Consider the following 19,759-nt stretch of genomic DNA (forward strand, 5'->3'; position numbering starts at 1 on the left):
GGTGACCGTCTCCCCCCACCTTGTGCCCGCAGGCTCGTGTCTGGCTCCGGAGACATCAAGCTCACCAAAGATGGCAACGTACTGCTGCATGAGATGGTGAGTGCACCTCGACCCCCTTTGTCTCCTCTTCCTCCGCTTCTCGTCCATTTTGGTGCGTGCCCAAAACTCGCCTCTTTCCAGCCTCCTCCCGGCATTCGCTCGTTGGAGAACAGGCCCATGATTCACCCCACAGGCCCTAACTCCTCGGCTCCTCCATGCTTTTTCCTGCCGGAGTGGGGGGTTGGGCTCGATGATCCTCTGAGGTCCCTTGCGGCGGCCCTCGCATCCGTGCAGCTTTGCCACCGGTCCCTCGCCTGCTGGGATCCAAAAATTAGAATCTTAGCAGAATTGTTTAGTGTTAATGTAATGTATAGTTTGAGAAATTTCTAACAGTCGTCTGACTAGCGTTGCTTTTATATAGACAAAAAATGATTACGAAGATGTACAATTTGTCCCAGCAAGATGAAATACATTAATGTTAGTTTCCTAATAGTTAAACTTTGCTGTGTTATTGTAGGACTATCACTCAGCTTCTGTTTTTTGTTTAGCAAATCCAACACCCAACAGCCTCCTTAATAGCAAAAGTAGCAACAGCTCAAGATGACATCACGGGAGATGGTACCACTTCAAATGTTCTGATCATCGGAGAGCTGCTGAAGCAGGCAGATCTCTATATTTCTGAGGTATGGATAGTGTTTTGGTGTTTGTAAGGGAATGAGTAAGCATCATCCTTTTAATGCTTTCAAGTTTTGACTTTGCTGTTTAATATGTCATGTACCGTTTGTGTTTTTGTTTTTTTTTTTTACTCTTCGGTTGGGCTTTAAAGCTTTTGTCGTAATTGCATGACACTAAATAGCATTTTACTCAGGTAAAGAATCATCTTCATGTTAGAAAACTAGAATTGATACCTATTAATTCATAGTGCACAGTGAACACCCAAGTGTGCTTCATAAGTTCCCTTGGTCTTAATTCTGTGCTAGAATAATCTGTGCTTTTCCTCTGCATTAGAAGGAGCATCTTCCTTTTACATGTATTCAAAAGGACAGTACATTTTACCTTCATTGTAGCATGTGAAGTCATCGTTTGGGTAGCAGAAATTTGAGAGGTCTAAGTAATACAAATTTAAAAATAACAAATAAGAATGCCAGTTGGAAAACTGTTGCCTTGTTTTGTTGCTTAATACCGTTTTATATTTTTTTAATGAAAAATAGGGCTTGCACCCAAGAATAGTCACAGAAGGATTTGAAGCGGCAAAGGCAAAGGCACTTGAAGTTTTGGAGCAGGTCAAAGTATCCAAGGATATGGACAGAGAGATACTTATAGATGTTGCCAGAACATCTCTGCGTACTAAAGTTCATGCTGAGCTGGCTGATGTCTTAACAGAAGTAAGCGTACACATTTTTTATCTTTTTTTTAAATGTACTTTCATTCTCAGATAAGGAACTCGCTAACTATCTGACACCTTAGGGGAAGAGAGGGAGCATAGAAAAACGGGGGGAAATGCTTATCCATTTGCTTCTATTTGATAGCTGAGCTTGTTGTATGATGGTGGTCTCTTCTGTTTCAGGCTGTAGTAGATTCCATTTTGGCAGTCAGAAAACCAGATGAACCTATTGATCTCTACATGGTTGAGATAATGGAGATGAAGCACAAATCAGAAACAGATACAACGTAAGTAGGTATACAAACAATAAAATACAAAACAAAAACAAACCCTGCTTGGGGGGTAATGGTAAGGCGAACCTCAGTTGCTTTTAAATAGTGAAAAGCTTGAGGTCCTTTCATGTGGTGTTGCTTTTTCATGCATCTTTAAAATAGCCTTTTCTTACCTTTTATGTTGGGGGTGAAAAAAACTGACCACATGAGAAACTACAAAACAGGAACATTGCAAAGTACATTTGAGAAAAAAAGTTTTCCTGTAACTTCCTGCAGTTTTGCTCATCTTCAGTGGGAACTCTTAACTAGAGCTTCTTAACAAGAGGAGACAGAAGTAAGATAAAACTGTTCCTCTTAAGAGTTTAAGCTCCCTCCCATTTTAAATTTGACAATCTGACAAATATGCGTGCAGCTTCTTGGTAATATACACGTCTTTTTCTCAGTCTGAAAATACTTAAATGTATAATGCTCTGTCTGAAAGACACGAAGCGTTCCCTTTTCCTTTTTACACTAATTGAGCTCTAAGCTCTAAGTCCATTTCTAGTGGAGATAAACCTGAACTACAAAGTGAACAGAGTTTTAACCCTTTTATCATTCTTAATGTCAGAGGGCTGAATCCCACTGACATGGAGAGAATTTATAATGCCATCTTAATTGCCTGCTAACTAGGTAAATTGGGACCACAGTCATTCAAAAGCTTTCATAAGGACACGCTTAATCAGCAGCATGGAAGAATTCCACTAGCTTTTTCAGTAGCTCATGTAGTCAGATGCTATGCTAGAGTATATTTCCTTATTACAGTCCTAACAACAGCTTGCTTTACACAGAGTAGGTATGTCTATGGAAGTGGGATACATGATCCAAATTATTTTTATACCTGTAGGCATGTAATCAATGTTTAATAAGCTTTGCTATGAATTTTGTTCAACTGCTTATCATGAAAACCCAAATAAGGACAAAGAAGTTCTTACAGGTCATCTAACTGATTCTTTACAGGCTTATTAAAGGACTCGTTTTGGATCACGGCGCTCGTCATCCAGATATGAAAAAAAGAGTGGAAGATGCTTATATACTTACTTGCAATGTATCTCTAGAATATGAAAAAACGTAAGTGTAAGCCAGAGACTAAAAGAAATCAGAGAATAAGTATTCCAAAATACCTACTTAAGATAAGCTCAGCTGTGTAAAAGAGGAAATAAAAGCAAACAGCACAGAATCTTATCCAGATTTATGAAGCTGGTAAGGGGCCAGTAAGCTTCTGGAGTAGGTTATTTGTTTTTCGAGATGTTTGCCATCTCACTGACCTGACAACTTTTTAAGGTCAGTAATGTCTGTGTGTTCGGTATACATTGATAGTAAGCATCTCCAAGTGCATGTCAGTCATGGGTGTCTTTATGTGACTACTAAAATACTGTTTTATGCCTGTACTGAAAAATGTCATTTTTGTTTTGCATGTATTCAGAAGGAAAACAAATATTTTGTGGTGCTGTACTATGCGACTTTGTTAAACTTCACCTTTATACCGTCTGACTAAATTTACATGTTCTTTCCTGTGAGTAAATGTCTTTCTCTCAACCTCCTTTTCATTTTAGAGAGGTGAGCTCTGGATTCTTTTATAAGAGTGCGGAAGAAAGAGAAAAGCTAGTAAAAGCAGAAAGAAAATTCATTGAAGACAGAGTGAACAAAATTATTGACTTGAAAAAGAGAGTCTGCGGAGATTCAGATAAAGGATTTATTGTAATCAATCAGAAGGTAAGATGAATAAGCATGAGAAATAACTGGAAAAATTTCTGCCAACATGTTGGCAGGTCTGGCAGGCTCGATGCCTCCGTGTCCACTAACTGTGTGACTCACACAAGCCTTAATAAGGGGTAGAGATACTTTGCTTTCAGATATTCACATAGTTCTTTGCTAAGAGGAAGAATTGGCCCTTTCTGGTGGTCTGTGAATTTGTTTTTACACTTTTTTATAGGTGCTTTTCTCTTGTTATTAGGGAATTGACCCATTTTCGTTAGATACTTTGGCAAAAGAAGGAATAGTAGCTTTGCGAAGAGCAAAAAGGAGGAACATGGAGAGGTAAGTTCTTGAAAAGAAGACTTGCTTTTCCAGAGTTTGTCTGACTTTAACCTTTTTAAATAAAGCTTGAGTAAAATCTACCCATACTTCTAACTTGTCTAGTTCTTAAGGAGCAATGACTGTCAGTTAATAGATGTTTATGTATTTTGATGCATTTAAAAAAAAAAAAATCCTATTTCTTGTAATGATGATGTTGCCAATAAATTCCAAATTCAGAACAATTAGCCCTCTTCTGCACTATTCTGAAATTATCCACAAAGTACATCCACATACAGTAAAAGCTTTGTTATCGGTCACCCATGGGGAAGGGGGGGCAGTGCCAGATAACAAAATATGCTGGTTAATTGAGAGGCACCAACAGGCGTCTTTGCCTGTTCAACTGCCACTTTTCTCAGTGTGTCTGGGGCATCGCCAACCCTCCCGCGGGCCCTGAGGCACGGGGAGGCAGGCCCCATGCAGCCTGCTATGCCCCAGACCATGAGGGCTCGGCAGCGCGGCCTGCTTTGCACTGGGCTGTGTGGGGTTGGAGAAACTGGAAGTGCCACGGTGGGCGCTTCGGTTTCACTTTACCTTACAAGCTGGCATGCTGGCTTGTGAAGTGCCAGTTAACGGAGATTTTACTGTACTTCACATAGCTTGAAAGAAATTAAACAAACTTAAGTGGCTCTGCTTATATTAAGTAGCTCAGGGTGGATGTGATGTGATATTCTTAACTCTTCAGTTTGGTATGAGCAGAGATTCCAACTTCACATTAAGTTACTTTATATTTAGTTATGTATATAACACCATTGACTTGACTTGCCTTCTTTCAGACTGACTCTTGCTTGTGGTGGTGTGGCCATGAATTCTTTGGAGGACCTCACGCCTGAGTGTCTGGGACATGCTGGGCTTGTCTACGAGTATACATTGGTATGTATGATCTTGAGTTTGAACTTAACAGGTACACTGTTGGCTCCTTTTCAATGTCTGCATCATTTGCTTTATTTCAGGTTTTGTTGTTAATGCTTAGTACTCTTAAACACAGGGAGTTCTGTGAAGGCATTTAGACACCGATGATGATCCAGTTATGATTTCAAGAGTAATATTGGACAGCCCACAGAAGTCATTGCCACACACTAATTGCCAGAAAATACATGAAGTACACTGTGCGGTGATGATGGGAAAAACAAAAACCTGAGGGGGGCGGGGAACAAGGAACAATGTATTCTTTGTTGAAAGCAGAGCTAGGATGACATGAAAAAATCTCTACTATTCCCCTTTTCAGAAGTTAGTGTGAAAGTTAATTATCCCTCTGACTATCCATGGATCTAAAAATGTACCTATGTTGCTCATTTATTTTGGTTTTTTTACATAGATATGCTGTGGTGTATGTATATATTTATTTGCTGCTTTATTTGTTCTTGAGCAAAAATCTTATATGAACACATAGTAATATTGTAATACAGGGTGAAGAGAAATACACCTTTATTGAGAAGTGTGACAATCCTCGTTCTGTTACCCTGTTGATTAGGGGACCCAATAAGCATACACTCACGCAAATCAAGGATGCAGTAAGAGATGGACTACGTGCTGTAAAAAATGCCATTGAAGATGGTAAGTCTAGTCCGTAGTAATTTTTTGGTATAGTAAGATTCAGGGGACCCATTGACATCTGTAAACTGTTCATTTCCTGCATACATACTTTTCTGCCAAGAAGCATGGATGAATTCTGTGTTAGCTTCATCAGTAGTTCATACAGTCAGACACCATGCTAAAGTATATCCACTTTAACTATTTCTAATGTCATGCTGTATTCCAAGCTGACATGTTTTAAAGAGTGGATACATGTAGTGGATCAGATTTGACTTCAATTACACATGGTCTTTCTCCAGGGTCTTGTTAGTATTTGTTAAATGTTAATGAATGTAGTAGGTGCTTTTAGAAGGTTGGAAGACAACGATTTAAGACAAAAGGCTCTGAGTGCAGCACAGCAAATTTTAATACATTAGATCTGGTTAAATAGAGCTTCAGTAAGCGTAGCAAGAGAAGGAAGAAAAAGCATGCTTTGTAACTGAAAAACTTGCTTTCAGCTCACTATCTCTCATCAGATTAGCAGGCCTGCCAGGAAGGAGTTCTTCGGCATGGTGGTGGTAATGTTTTTTTTTGTTTTTTAAATATCTCGAATCACTGCCTACAGCAAGCAGTGTTGCATAACCTGTCCAGTTACATAGGCTGGATAAATGGCACAGAGTTGGTCTGTGGGCCAGATCCAACATGTGGGAGTCAGTTCATAGATGCGATCCAGTGCACAGGTGTGACTTCACATGCAGGATCCTGTTGGGGTGTGATTCCACATGCCAGATGTGGCTGTGGCTTGAACTGGCTTGCAGGCTTGCATCATCTGAATGACAGGGTTCCCCCATGGGGCCAAATATTTATCAGGGGAACAGCAGCAGTGTTAACTGTTGAAGCTCTTGGAATGGTTAACCTCACTACTGGTTATGCTGCCACCAGATTTCCAGGTATGTGGGGAGCTCTGGAGGCTGGATGAGACAGCTCTGGGGGCTGGAATCTGGCCCATGGGCCAGAGTGAGAGCACTGCTACAGTAAGATACTAAAGGTAGCAAAATTGCTGCTTCTCTTCCATGCCAACATCTCTTTTCAGAAGGGAAAGTTGTTTTTTTTTGTTTGTTTGTTTGTTTTTTTTAAATCAAGAAGTCTTTCCTTTTGACATGTGAGAACCTGCAGATTTTTTTAATGTAAAAACTGTAACAGGTGAACTTTGGATAATTCCTGTAAATGTTCTCTATCATCTCATCTGATTCTTCTGCTATTTCTGCTGAAACTAGTTCAGCTGGATTACAGCAACTACTATCTAAGCTTTAAATAAGGGACAAGGAGACTCTGAATAAAAGGCTGTTCTTGCTGTGTCTTAGGCATGAGTTATGGTGAGCATGATAGAAACCTAAATACTTAAGTCAGTTTCATTTCCCACCTTTCTCAAAAAGAGGTTTGATTGTGTTTGAAGAGCACCTGTCGTGGTGGATGCTATTTTAGAGGCAAAAGTCTGAGTTTCATGAACATTCTGTACTGATTTATATCCATTAACATGAACCATGTGGTCTCATTGCTTTGTTTGACATCACTGTGTAATGGCTCTGTTTATTATCTTCCTTGCATACAGGCTGTGTAGTTCCAGGGGCTGGTGCAGTAGAAGTGGCAATTGCTCAAGCTCTCGTTAAATATAAGCCCACCATAAAAGGAAGAGCCCAGCTTGGAGTCCAAGCTTTTGCTGATGCTCTGCTCATTATTCCTAAGGTATAAAGGAGCTCTTGACTGGAGAAGTAGATTGTAAGCAGTTAGTTTAAGCTAATAAAAAATTACCATTTAAGGTGGATTACAGTTGCAACGGCTACTTATTTTTTACATAATCTATCTCATCTTCTTTCTTAAAAGGTGCTTGCTCAGAATTCTGGCTATGATCCCCAAGAAACTCTAGTGAAAGTTCAGACAGAACATGCAGAATCAGGGCAACTTATTGGAGTTGATCTGAACACTGGTAAGAATCTCCTCTAAAAACCCCATATTGAGACACTTGTGAATAAAATAAGTTGGCTTTTGTCTAGTCAGCAGTATAGTGGGGTTTTTGAGAGAAGTGAAAACTTACTATTCTTTATGGCAAGTCTGTTGCATGTTAGCTTTCTGAAGATTTTGCAGGATTGGGAGTGTTGTTTTAAGATTCCCGGGAAGTTACTTAACAACAGCTTTTCTTGATGGTAGAGTACTTGTTGACCTATTGCCTGCTAAACAACTTAGGGCTACTTTAGAGTTAAGTAATATGAAGCTTGTAATGTGGATCTCTGCACGCTTTTAAATGTGATTACATGCAAAGACTAGATGTTGGTGGCTTTTTGTATGAAGATGTTTTGCCTTTGGGGGCAGTAGCAGCATGCTTCACAGATGACAAAAACCTGCTAATCTCTTAACATTTTTTTTTTTTTTTGGTAACTCAGAACTTCAACATTTCATTCAGGTGTTTTCAGCTTTATCTGTTGCCTTATTTTGTGCTTATTTTTATTTCCAGGTGAACCAATGGTGGCTGCAGTAGCTGGAATTTGGGACAACTATAATGTCAAAAAGCAACTGCTCCATTCATGGTAATTTTTTTTTTTTTTTTTTTTTTTAATGGGTTAACTTTTAAATTGTACAAACACTCTGCTATCCAAGATTGATGAAATTATTTGAGATTTGATTATTATGTGAAAGGCTTTGGTTTTTATCCTCCATTTTGCACTGTACAAGAAAGGGGAAGTAGTTGTTTTATGCTGTCATACTCATTCTAAAGTATGTCTTCTCTCCAATTGGGAACAAAGAAAGAAAGATTGATCTTAATTGGCTATTAGTATTTTAGTGTTGTTTAAATGACTGAGTCTAGTATAAAACTTTAATCTGTTGGGGCTTTGGCTGGGGTGCAGACTCCTAAGGAGAGAAGTGGAGATAATGTCCTTGTTTGGATGAATTGTAACATCATACAGCATTTTTAACAGGTTTGTTGTTTTTTTCATTTGATCTACCCAGCACGGTGATCGCCAGCAACATTCTTTTGGTTGATGAAATTATGCGAGCTGGAATGTCGTCTCTCAAAGGTTGAATTGAATCTCTTCTCATCCTGTGATAGTCGTCTTGAGTAGGCAGTTGCCTTTTTGAAATAACTTTAAAAAAAAAAAATCCAACTAAAGGCATTTTCGTCCCCAGCCTCCCTCCAGTGGATTTTCACAGTAACAGAAGTAGCTGTCCTTTTTGATGCAGTAAACATGGCCCCACACAAAGAATAGTACCTGTTCAAATATTAGGTTCTAAGATCAATCAGTTATTTATTTTTAATTGCACTGAAATGTACAATTAAAGTTACAGCCTTTCTACCCAATAAACATTTCTGTTCTGTGCTTTGTTTGTAACAGTGTCACTTCTTTAACTTGCGTTTTGGTTGGAATAATGATAGTGGATGAAGATGATGGTACAGCAGTATAGTTTTCCATGAGATATCATTGCTTCTAGAATGTGTCATCTGTGTATCCCTTTTCTGAGTATTGCTGAATTACCCGTAGTGTAACTTGCTTATGTTTCTACATATGGGGTTACATGCAGCTCCCTGTAATCCCCAAAATTTCCCCTGGGATGGGGGAGCCTAATTTAAGAATTTATAGAAGATCCTTTCCAAATGGGTGGAGTGTTGGACTGAAGCTGGGGAAAGAGGTCAAACCTGGATTCTGGTTCTAGGCATGGTATTAAACTAGGTAGTTGTTCCCTGTCCCTGCATCAGTTGCCTGTCTTTCAGAATGGGGGTGATAACAATTTACAGTGGCTTAGACTTGTGTTTGAAAGACGATTCATAGGCAACATCCTAACAACAAATGCATATCTATATTTTGAAGTATACTCTAATAGTATGCATGCTAGCCTAAGGATTTTTCTGGGCTGCTTTTAACATGAATTCACTAATGCAGGATAGGCTGCTGTGGCACCTGGGAGACAGGTGTTGAAAAGGTAGACCCTGCTACAGTGCTATCAAAATAACAGCAAGTATTCAAACAACTTGATTTTGCTTTAGTTTTCCAATACCACAACCTCCTAATAGTATGGGCCCGGATGCCTGTATGTTCTTTGCTCAGCGCAGCAAAGGTAGCTCTAGTCTTGCATAGCTTTTGTAGAGACTTAAAGATGTTAATTTTCCACAACTCTAGTGGCATTTGCTAGTCATTTAAATCTTTGGACTGTTCCAGTGTTGCTTTTCAATGTGGATATGAGTCTGATCACATCTGCTTTCCAAAATGTGAATGGATGACCAAAAAAGCAAAACTATTTCCTTACATAAACCTGCTAGAGAAATTGTCCATATGAAGCTTCTTGATTTAAGGAGGCAAAGGGGAAGGAATCTAGCACTTGTAACCCCATGATTATGTACAGGCATACCTCAGAGACATTGCGGGTTCGGTTCCAGACCACCGCAATAAAGCGAATATCGCAATAAAGCGAGTCACACGAATTTTTTGGTTTCCCAGTGCATATAAAAGTCATGTTCACGCTATACTGCAGTCTGTTAAGTGTGCAATAGCATTATGTCTAAAAAAACAACGTACAGACCTTAATTAAAAAATACTTTATTGCTAAAAAATGCTAACTGATGGAAAAATGGCACCGATATACTTGTTAGGCGCAGGGTTGCCACAAACCTTCAATTTGTAAAAAATGCAATATCTGTGAAGCGCAATAAAACGAGGTATGCCTGTATTTTGAAGTTTTCTTTTGAAAACTCCCTGCCAAAGATTAAAAACAGCCATGAAAGCGAATGGGACAGCTGCCTGCACAGATGGAGTACGCCAGCAGGGGCCAATAACCCTTTTGGCAAGGATGCCACAAATCCGGTTTGTGCCCTTCTGAGGTGCTGTCCTGATTCTCCTCCCTCTGTCCAATCTGCTTCGCTGTCTACTCCCTGCCCTGTTTGCTACTGTAGAGTTTATTTTTGCAGTGGGGCTCAACTAGTGTTGCTGTAAATAGTTCTCAGGAAACACTTGACTTCTAGAAGCATCTGTGAAACTAGACTTGTTTATACGTGATTGTGTGGACTGTACAAAGCCATCCTCGTTCCTACACTGGCTGAGACCATTCGTTTTTTTTCCTCCTCTGGTTCCTGCACATGCTCGCTGCTGCCTGCTTCCCCTGCGCGGCCCAGACAGGAGGAGGCGGGGACTTGTGCTGCAAGAGAGTTGGCTGCGGTCTCCTCCAGAGTGAGATCCGGAAACACTTCCCCCTGTGCTAAGCCCTTCTGGGTCGCAGTTCCTCATCTCTTTCCCAATTCACCTCCCTTTCCCAAGTTCCTGGCTCCGATGCTGTCCTTCCCCCTTCCCAGGAGCGTGCAGCTGGCGCTCTCACTTTGCTGCTGTCTGCTAGGGAGCAGCCATGCTCTGCAAGGTAAGTTAAGGCACCCATGCATATGTCTTTCTGCACCCCCTCTCCCCCACCCCATCCGCTGCTCTTTGCCTTCTACCTCACTGTAAGGAAGCCTTATAAGCAGCTTCCCCCGCCCCGCTTTCCTTTCCTGCCCAAAGCTGTTACACTGCGCTCAGCTCAGGGAAGCGCTCCCTGAATTGCACCAAGCCTCAAATCATTCCTTTAACCACAGGGAAGCTCGAGGGGTTGCCTCAAGATGAAACCTCACCAGCAGGGACCTCTGAAAATAATGGTAAACGTTACATATGTCAGAGCAAAGGACTATGCTTATTTCAATGGAGCAGGTATGGAGAGACCTGCACCCCCACCTCGCACTGTAAAAGTGGGGTGTGGGTTTCACCCTTTTTACTGTCTGTAGGGCACAACCTGGATCCAAAACCCGAGTCTGTTTAGGGGTCTTGTGCCTGGTCAGTCAGACCAGTCCTTCTCAACCTTTGAGTAGCAAGTACCCTCTAACTTCTGAACATTTTAGTAAGTACCCCGACAGTCAATTTTCCAGGGGATTTTATATTTACAGGCTAATACGTGCCATATGTTGGAAGGAGGGCTGTCTATATAAGGCCATGATATGACAGGTCTGATCCGCTGTGGGTAGGGTTGCCATCTTTTACACTAGGGGTACACAACTCAAGTATGTATTTGGGCTAGAGGTGATGAAGGCCAAAGCTAGGAGGGCTGAACCCAGTGCTTTTTATTACCGGGGAATTTAAAGCACTGCGCAATGTGCGGCACACCAGATTTTTTGCCATAGTTTTGAGAGGAAAAGAGGGGGAGAGAGAGTGTTGGGGTACCCGTGTACCCCCAGGGTACCACAGTTGAGACACTGTGAGTCGGACTAAAACCCAATTTCCATGTGATGATACAGAAGTCCCAGGAATTCTCCTTCTCACTCTCTCTAGCTGGTAGTCTCAGCCCCTCCGTATTTATTTTTCTCTCTGTTTCTGCATCAGGTTTTGTTTTTATTTCTATTACAGCAGCATTTATGCTGGTTAGTCTATATGGAGGTGGGGAGTGGTGTCAGAAGGTGGGGAGCCACTCTGTTTCTCTGTTAAATCCTGGGTCGCTTCATGCAACTACAGGTGGCAGAGCTGGATCACTTGCAAAGGAGGTTCTCTTAGTGGCTAGATCCCCTGTACCCTGCATATAAAACCTTCAGAGAACGACCCAAGTGAATTTCACTGACGCCCCCAAGCAATATCCTGCAATGTCCCCCGGCGTATAAACTGACATCAAACAGCAGTGACTGATCTAAACCAGCAGCATTGCCCCGTTGTACTGTACGAGTCATCTGAAGTACGAAGTCTACATTTATCTCTGGGATATATCCATCGGTTTCGGTGGAGTCACACCCGGGAAGTTTGGTCTACTTTCTGTGAAGTGCTATCAAATGCCAGGGATAGTGATTAGCCACTTGTCAACCTCCTTCCTTGGGGACAAATGGGCCACTAACAAGGTGCGTGCAGATGCTGGTGTCTCCAATTACTCTTCTCCTTATGTTGGATCATGTCGCACAGCTTCTGAAGAGGATGGGAGCGTGGTTCAGCTGCCTGGTGGGAAGTTCCAGATGGGGACAAATTCACCCGATGGTCGAAATGAAGAAGGGCCTGTCAGGGAGGTGACAGTGAAGGCATTTGCTATTGACAAATATCCCATCACAAATAGGAATTTCAGGTAAGGGCAATATTTTGCATTTGCTTTGTTCATTGGGACTGGATGGAGTTACTAATGGAATCTGGAGACTTGCACATATCAGGAGAAACTGGTAGTGACTAAAAATTGGTACTTGAATTATTTCAGTTAATTTTCTACTGGAAAGGTCAAAAATCATATTTTTGGCAGCCTCAGTGGAGAGACTAGTGCATGATCAGAGAAACTGAACTAATCCATCACCTTTACAGGGGATCCCTCCAGATCAGGGCTGAGCAGTAAGTGTTCTTGTTTTCTCTCAGAGCTGTACCTACTCTGGGAGATTCAAGAACAACTTTAATTTGCAAGTCTCACAGTATTGATTTTTGCTAGAAAGTCACGGTTGTTTTTCTTCTGGAATATTGGGAAATTCAGTTCTAGATCTACTGTATTGCTATGGGGAGATTGTATAGTACAAAGTGTGTCATATTTACTCCAGGGAATTTGTCAGAGAAAAGAAATACAAAACAGAAGCAGAAACATTTGGCTGGAGCTTTGTCTTCGAGGATTTTGTATCTGAAGAGCTGAAAAAGAAAGTGACCCAGAAACTGGAGGTAATATTCATGTGGATCTTGAAGGGTGTTATGAAGTGACATGGACAATACAAAGTGGGATCTATTTGAAACAGTCAAAAAAGCCTTGTGACTTGTCTTCTGAGTTCAGGGCAATGTGAGGATAGTGGAATAAATAGAAACAGATCTGTTCTTGAAAGCTCTGCAGTTACATGTTGTGGCCCCATGTGGCAAAAGGAGTTAATGTCTCAGCTTGTCTAGTGCAGATGCTCAGAGGAAAAGGCACAAGCCTTTGGAAAGCGTAGGGATTAGAAATGGATTGGAGACTCATTGGGGAGTTTTTCTGTATTATATCATTTCACTTTGTTGCTATACACTCAAAAACTTCAGGGGAAGATCTTGATGGACATTTTTACTTCTGGGTAATACCACCAGCTTCTTCTGTACCCATTGGAGTCAATGGGTGTCTTGCTGTCGGTGCGTGTGTCTACATGAGACACTCTACTGTGCAGCAGACTGAAGTGCTGTATAGTAAAGCATCACTGTCTACACATGTGTGGCAATTAGAGTGCAGTAGACTAATTTACTGCACTGCTGAATAGTCCTATCAGATACAAGTGGTATGCAGCAGCGCAGTAAATTACTGCACTTAAATACACATGTAGATGGTGATGTCAGGATTGGTTTACTCTGGCTCAAATTGAGCTGGAGTATATTCAGTCACATTAATTGCATGTGTAGATGCACCCAGTTTCAATGAGAGAAGGATTGGATTGGCTCTTACATAGTTTAAGACCCCAGTCTGTTGACTTCCGCTTTGAACAATTTGTTGGGGGGAGGTCAGGTATGACCTCTTGATGGGCAGGAAGAAAACACGTTTTGTTTTACAGTATTTATTCATCTGAGTTTGAAGCAGAAAGCCTGAAAGTTATTATGGATTTATAGAAATCCCAAGTTTTACTTTTCAAGTCAGATGCCTCTATACTGTACTGATAACCACTATAGACATGTCTGTGAAATGAGCCAGTTGATCAGATTTTCTGAGTCTGGAAACAGATTTTGCAGCTCATACTGTTGTTACTTGCTCTATGTGCTGCCAAACGTGTGTGGCATGTGTTGTGTGGTCCATCGGGGGATCTTTAGTTAGTGGGATTGTCTTTAATACGGTTCTGTTTCCTTTCTTAGTCTGCCCCCTGGTGGTTGCCAATTGATAAGGCGTACTGGCGACAGGTGAGTGAGTGTTTCTTTTAACTTCAAAAGAGGTGGACTTGGCATTTACACAGGAGGTCGGGTGCTCAAATCATCTCTTGCAGTTCAGTAGGATGTGGGGCCTCATTCCCAAAGGCTCCTCTGAAAATCTGAGCCAGAGTAACTGCAGAAGCAGAAGATAACTAGAAGGGCTGATGACCTGGCAGACTAGGGCACATAGCACCCTTCCGAGCTGTTCTTCTTCATTTTGCCTATCTGCAATAGTTAGGGGCTCTGTGATGGGAGCAGCCCTGCCTGTTTGGGTGTGATCACAGGTGATCTGGAGACTATAGTCTTGACTGTGAATCCCATTAATACCCATAGCCTTTCTAGTTGAAATGGTCCCTGCATGACAAAAGTTAAGGTTTTGTCCCTGTCCCTATCCCAGTTGGGTGCATGATGAATTTCTACCAAGTAATCAAAGACAAGGTGCCCTGCATCATGTACAAGAAGGGTGCATTACCAAGTCATTTAGCAGTCCAGAGTATGGACATGTAGCTTCATGTGGTGGAGGATGGATCAGTGGTGACGGCATTAACCTAGGACACAGTTCAATCTCTTATTCTGTCACAGATCATTAGTGTAATATTTATCATCATTGCCATTTCTCCCCTTTGATAAAGTAGTGGTTAAAAGGGTGCACCCAAATTTGTCATCCCATATGCATTTTAGCAGACTAGTTATTGAAACACACAAGTCTTCCATGCAGAAATAGTACAGGATTCTGCTACATTTCAGTGCCTTCCTGACAGGCAGCATCAAGTGGGTAGGGATGATCCTGGTGGCATAGTGCAGCTGATGGATCTTATGCTTAAACTGACCATTTCTATTCAGCCATCAGGTCCAGGATCCAGTATAAAAGACAGGCTGGATTACCCTGTGTTACATGTGAGCTGGAACGATGCCCAGGCGTTTTGCAAGTGGAAAGGGAAGAGACTTCCTATGGAGGAGGAGTGGGAATTTGCTGCAAGGGGAGGACTAGAGAGTATGTAAGAGAAACTCTTTGATCTCTTTCTAAAACCAAATTGATCCTTCAAGAAGTGGCATTTCTACTGCTTTCTCAATCAGGTACACATTTCTTCTTCACTTTGCTGCAGTCTGGCCTCACTCCAGGGAGAACTGCATTTCTGGTGGAGGATGAAATGATCCGTGTGATTGTTCATATCATAGTAAAGAATAAGGGGATGCTTTGGGATGAAGAGCCATTGTGTCCTTTTGTTTTGTACATTCTTCAGCATTTTTTTTCAAAGTTAAAATATTCATTTTTTAATTAATGGTTTCTTAATCAGGGACATCGGCAAAAGGGTAAAGCCAACAATTCTTCCCAGTGTCCCAAGCAGGAAAGGACAATCAAGGAAAATTGTTAAAGAGAGGTAAATGAAAAAAACAGACTAAGCTGTAGGAACTAATTGGTCTTTCTTCCCTGTTGGACAGGTAGAATATATCCTTGGGGAAACAAGTTTCAAGCAAATCGCACGAATCTGTGGCAGGTAGGGTCCAAAACCCATCCTGTCTGTTGTGAGTTGTGCTGATGGTTTGTTGATTTAGAAAAATGTCCTTAAGTGACCCTAGAGGGTATTTAGGCAGTAAGTGATACGGACTTTTCTTTAGGATCTTGAAAATCAGCTAATGGCTGTTGTCAAACGTGTCATAATTTTATTAACTTCCTCCATGGCTAGAAAATAGGCAATCACCCTACCCACAAATGGGGGAATTCGGATACCTCAACATTTCAAACTGTTCAGATCAAGAATTTTGTTGAGAAGGGGAGGGAGGGAAATCATGGATGCTGACAGAATGGACATTTGTCATGCGATTGGCCTGCTGAAAGCACTCCACAACCATGCCCTGACAGAAGTGCATGACTGCAGAGCGTTTTAAAAGTGGCTGATTTCACAACAAATTAGCCCTCGTGTAATGAGGGATCAGATAAAGGTGCTCCAAGGAGTGCCTTCATCTAACTTCTGTTAGTCCCTGCCTGTGATCAGGACTGGGCTGATGTGCCTAGCCCTGCCCCTGGTGCTGTCTGCAGGAAAGGAGGGGGAATGAGGGAGGGGGAGCACTCTGTGGGCTGGGGTTTACCCAGCCTTAGCTGGGGGGAGGGAGGGGGAGTGGACTGAAGCCCCCTGCACCTTGCAGGCCCGTCCCCCTCCAGCTCAGGCTGGGCAAACCCCAGCTTGCAACGCACTCCCCTCCCTCATCCCCGCTCCCTTCCTGCAGACAGCATGAGCATTGGGGGGCTGGGGGACAGGTCTAGGGGGGAGAGGCTGCTAGAGCAGGCAGCTCCTCCCCTGGATCAGCTTCAAAGTGGAGCTCAATTCCCCACCACCAACACCACCACCCCCGCCCAAACGGTGAACGTCTAACTCATGGTGCTTTCTGTAAAATGCCACGAGTTATTGTAGGGAGCTGCACATCTGTCGGTATGCCATGTCTCCCTCTTGGATTGACTGATCCCATGAAAGTATCTTCGTCTTTGATTTACATCTGTAAAACTATTTCCATTGTTTTAAGTTACATGAGGTTCTATTGGAGGTCATTGTCTTTTGCTTCCTTCTGTGTCGCTGGCTATTCATTCTTCAGAGTGAAACCTTCTCTTCACACAGGGAAATTTCCCAAAGGTTGATATGGCAGAAGATGGTTACCATGGTGTTTCCCCAGTGAAAGCGTTCCCTCCTCAGAACAGTTACGGTACAGAACCTACACCTTTGTCTTCCTTGAAAGTTCATCCATTTGTTCATTTCCATTTAGATATAATAAAATGAAATATTGTAATGGAAGCTGGCCCTTAAAATCCAAACTAATACATTTCTTAGCATCCTGATATGATGGTGCTGAGCATGTCAGAAAACTGTCGTGGTTTTTAATGTTGTTTAAATTGGCTGCTGTAGGCCTGATATTTTAATGCAAAAAGCCAGCATTCCCTGCAGTGATTAATTTATAAAAACAATGCATTACTTTGTTTTTTTATAATGGGTCTCAAAGCACCTTGTTAATATTGACTAATTGAGGCTCACAGCATCCTTTTGAGGATAAGCAAGCAGTATTGCTGCATTACACAGATGGGAGACCCGAGGCACAGTGCAGATAAGAGACTTGCCCAAGAACGAATGAGAGAGCCGGAAAAAAACTAAGAGTTTCTGACTTCTAGTCTCCTACTGTGGCTATTACACCATCCTTACGATGGTGGCTGAACATCATAACTCTGAGTGCACCAAAGTGCTTTCAGGAGGTCCATATATTAAAAGCACAGCTGTTCTGTGGATATTCAGGAACAATGTTTTTATCTTAGGGCTCTATGACCTGTTAGGGAACACTTGGGAATGGACTGCCTCGGAGTATTTACCTCCTGCAGCTTCATCAAGGCAACCTGCTCAGAAAATGCATGTCCTGCGGGGCGCATCTTGGATTGACACAGTGGATGGATCAGCCAATCATAAAGCTCGTGTTACCACAAGGTAAATGAATTTACTGCAGTGCCCCAGGATTGCTTTGTTTTACTATTAGGGTTCCACGATAATTCACATTTATTTCCATTTAGTAAATTGTTTCTGAGTTACTTTCTTTTTATTATCTAGCAGTAATAATTTAATTTCTTCTAGTACCAAGAATACTCTGCTAATACCTTGTATTTATCGGAAAATGCTTTTCCACGCCAAGCCATCTCTGGAGTGAAGTGCAGCCAGCTGGTGAAAAGCACCCTGCACAATAGGATGGGAGGGAATATAAATGAACTCCTGCTGAGAGTGATAATAATGGAAATTAGGACTAATATGCAGTATAATTAATGGCAGGGATTTCATCTGTTTTAATTGTACAGACAGTCTCTGACAAAAAAAGTGAGATTATGTAGAATTTCTACATTATTCATGAGTAAATGATTAATTGCAGATATTACTGACATTCTTTTGCTTTTCTTCTCAGTGCTAATTATTGTTGGCCTAAAGGAAATATTTTTTTAAAACTCTGAAGAGAAACTGCATCACTGCTGAGATCCCTGGAGGCAGTTCTGAACATTACAGGGCAGATTTTCTAAATACTCCATGCCCATTTAGACACCTAGTTTTAAGCGTAATTAAAAAAAAAAATCTCAATATAGTAGATATTTAGTTCTTTAGAAGATGTAGCCACCTACTTGGGAACATATTTTCTAAATACTCCATTCCCATTTAGACACCTAGTTTAAGCATAATTTTAAAAAAAATCTCAATATAGTAGATATTTAGTTTTTTAGAAGATGTAGCCACCTACTTGGGAACCTAAATGGAAACTGAGCTCTTTGAAAACATCCCCATAGCTATCATTTTTAAAGTAGCTGAACACCAGAAGCCCTTCTATCACAGATTGTGCTTCAGTTACACACAAGGTAACTGGGATTCATACAGAAGTGACTAGGTGGCATTGCATGATTTGTGCTCTGCAGGATGTCAGGCAAGGTATTGTAATGGTCAGTTCTGGCATAGTAAATTGATTCACCTTGATTTTATTTTATTTTTTGCCTAGAATGGGAAACACACCAGATTCAGCCTCTGATAACTTGGGTTTTCGCTGCGTTGCTGATATCAACAATCTCACAACTATGAAAACTGGGAGGAAAACAGAGCTGTGAATAAGTCCCTTAGTGAAAATAACCTCAGCCATTTTCTCCTGTGGAGATGAACTGTACTTCCCTGTGGCTGGGTTTGATCAAAATTTAGCAAGTTTTAAAAATTTGCGATCAATCTTCATTTTTGCAAAGGCAGGTTTCAGGCACTGTCTTTCTTTTTGTCTAATAACCTTAATTCTCTGTTGGCTTTTTTAAATGCTGCTGCTCTACTTTCAGCTAACCTCAGCAGCAGCCCCAGTGGACCCAGTTCCGCAAGCACTTCATGGAAACAGTTCCACGGAAATCCAGAGAAATACTCATGAGCAACCTCTTGCCATCTCGAGGGTGTTTAAGTGCCAAACATGCAATGATTTAAATTAAAACATGATTGAAATCAATCTCTGCCTCAGTTTTCCCACCTGAAAATCAGGCATCATAAAACTTTACCTACCTCACAAGACTGTTGGGAGAATGGATTATTTCATGGTTCCACGGGTAGATCTAGGATTTTGAAAAGGGGTTGTGCAGATGGTATGGCACATTGTCACACATGACACAACACATACTTTCCTCCAGCTAAAGAGAAACCAGATGCTTTACTAATATGCTGGGGGCAAGGGTCACACTATACAAAAACAATTATTGGAAAAGGCACTAATTTGCTAGATTACATATAAAGTTTAAAAAACTACAACCGACTAGGTGAAAAATAGTTAAGATGGTCAAAAGACACTGCTTCATTAGCCCTCTAGTCATTATAGTTAAATATATGTCTCTTATTCAGATCCGTAAAACAAAATCTAGCCTCCTCGACTGCCTTGACAGTGCCTCCAAAAGTTCACTCTCAGTTGTTTCTGCATCTGATCTGCATATGATCGCACTTAAAGGCTTTTAGACAGAACTAAAAACAGTCTGCAAAGCTGTGAAATAGGGACTAATAGACAGGAAAATTGCAGAAAAAAGGATA

At 41.4% G+C, this 19,759-nt stretch overlaps 2 protein-coding genes across 3 annotated transcripts in view; both read left to right on the top strand.

Moving 5' to 3' along the window:
• The window catches only part of CCT6A (chaperonin containing TCP1 subunit 6A), a 25,832-nt gene extending 17,135 nt beyond the window's left edge, over positions 1-8,697 (top strand). Inside the window, exons 3-15 of one of the 2 annotated variants that reach the window (XM_019545501.1) lie at positions 33-96; positions 588-722; positions 1,251-1,424; positions 1,607-1,710; positions 2,692-2,802; positions 3,288-3,447; positions 3,689-3,771; positions 4,584-4,680; positions 5,217-5,364; positions 6,935-7,068; positions 7,207-7,309; positions 7,835-7,907; positions 8,329-8,697. In XM_019545501.1, coding sequence (XP_019401046.1) covers positions 33-96; positions 588-722; positions 1,251-1,424; positions 1,607-1,710; positions 2,692-2,802; positions 3,288-3,447; positions 3,689-3,771; positions 4,584-4,680; positions 5,217-5,364; positions 6,935-7,068; positions 7,207-7,309; positions 7,835-7,907; positions 8,329-8,401 — 1,459 coding nt within the window. In that variant the 3' untranslated portion in view covers positions 8,402-8,697. Of the gene's footprint in view, positions 1-19; positions 97-587; positions 723-1,250; positions 1,425-1,606; positions 1,711-2,691; positions 2,803-3,287; positions 3,448-3,688; positions 3,772-4,583; positions 4,681-5,216; positions 5,365-6,934; positions 7,069-7,206; positions 7,310-7,834; positions 7,908-8,328 lie in introns of both variants that reach the window. The other variant, XM_019545502.1, reaches the window with a different exon arrangement.
• Positions 8,698-10,527: 1,830 nt separating this feature from the next.
• On the top strand, positions 10,528-19,190 carry SUMF2 (sulfatase modifying factor 2). Its single transcript, XM_019545508.1, has 9 exons — positions 10,528-10,722; positions 12,276-12,432; positions 12,887-13,001; positions 14,145-14,189; positions 15,042-15,192; positions 15,642-15,697; positions 16,814-16,898; positions 17,500-17,665; positions 18,711-19,190. The coding sequence occupies exons 1-9, from the start codon at positions 10,638-10,640 to the stop codon at positions 18,814-18,816; spliced, it is 966 nt and encodes a 321-aa protein (XP_019401053.1). The 5' UTR covers positions 10,528-10,637; the 3' UTR covers positions 18,817-19,190.
• The last annotated feature ends 569 nt before the right edge of the window (positions 19,191-19,759 follow it).

The sequence above is a fragment of the Crocodylus porosus genome, unplaced genomic scaffold (genome assembly GCF_001723895.1).
Source record: "Crocodylus porosus isolate Cpor-Errol unplaced genomic scaffold, CroPor_comp1, whole genome shotgun sequence".
Lineage (NCBI taxonomy): Eukaryota > Metazoa > Chordata > Crocodylia > Crocodylidae > Crocodylus > Crocodylus porosus.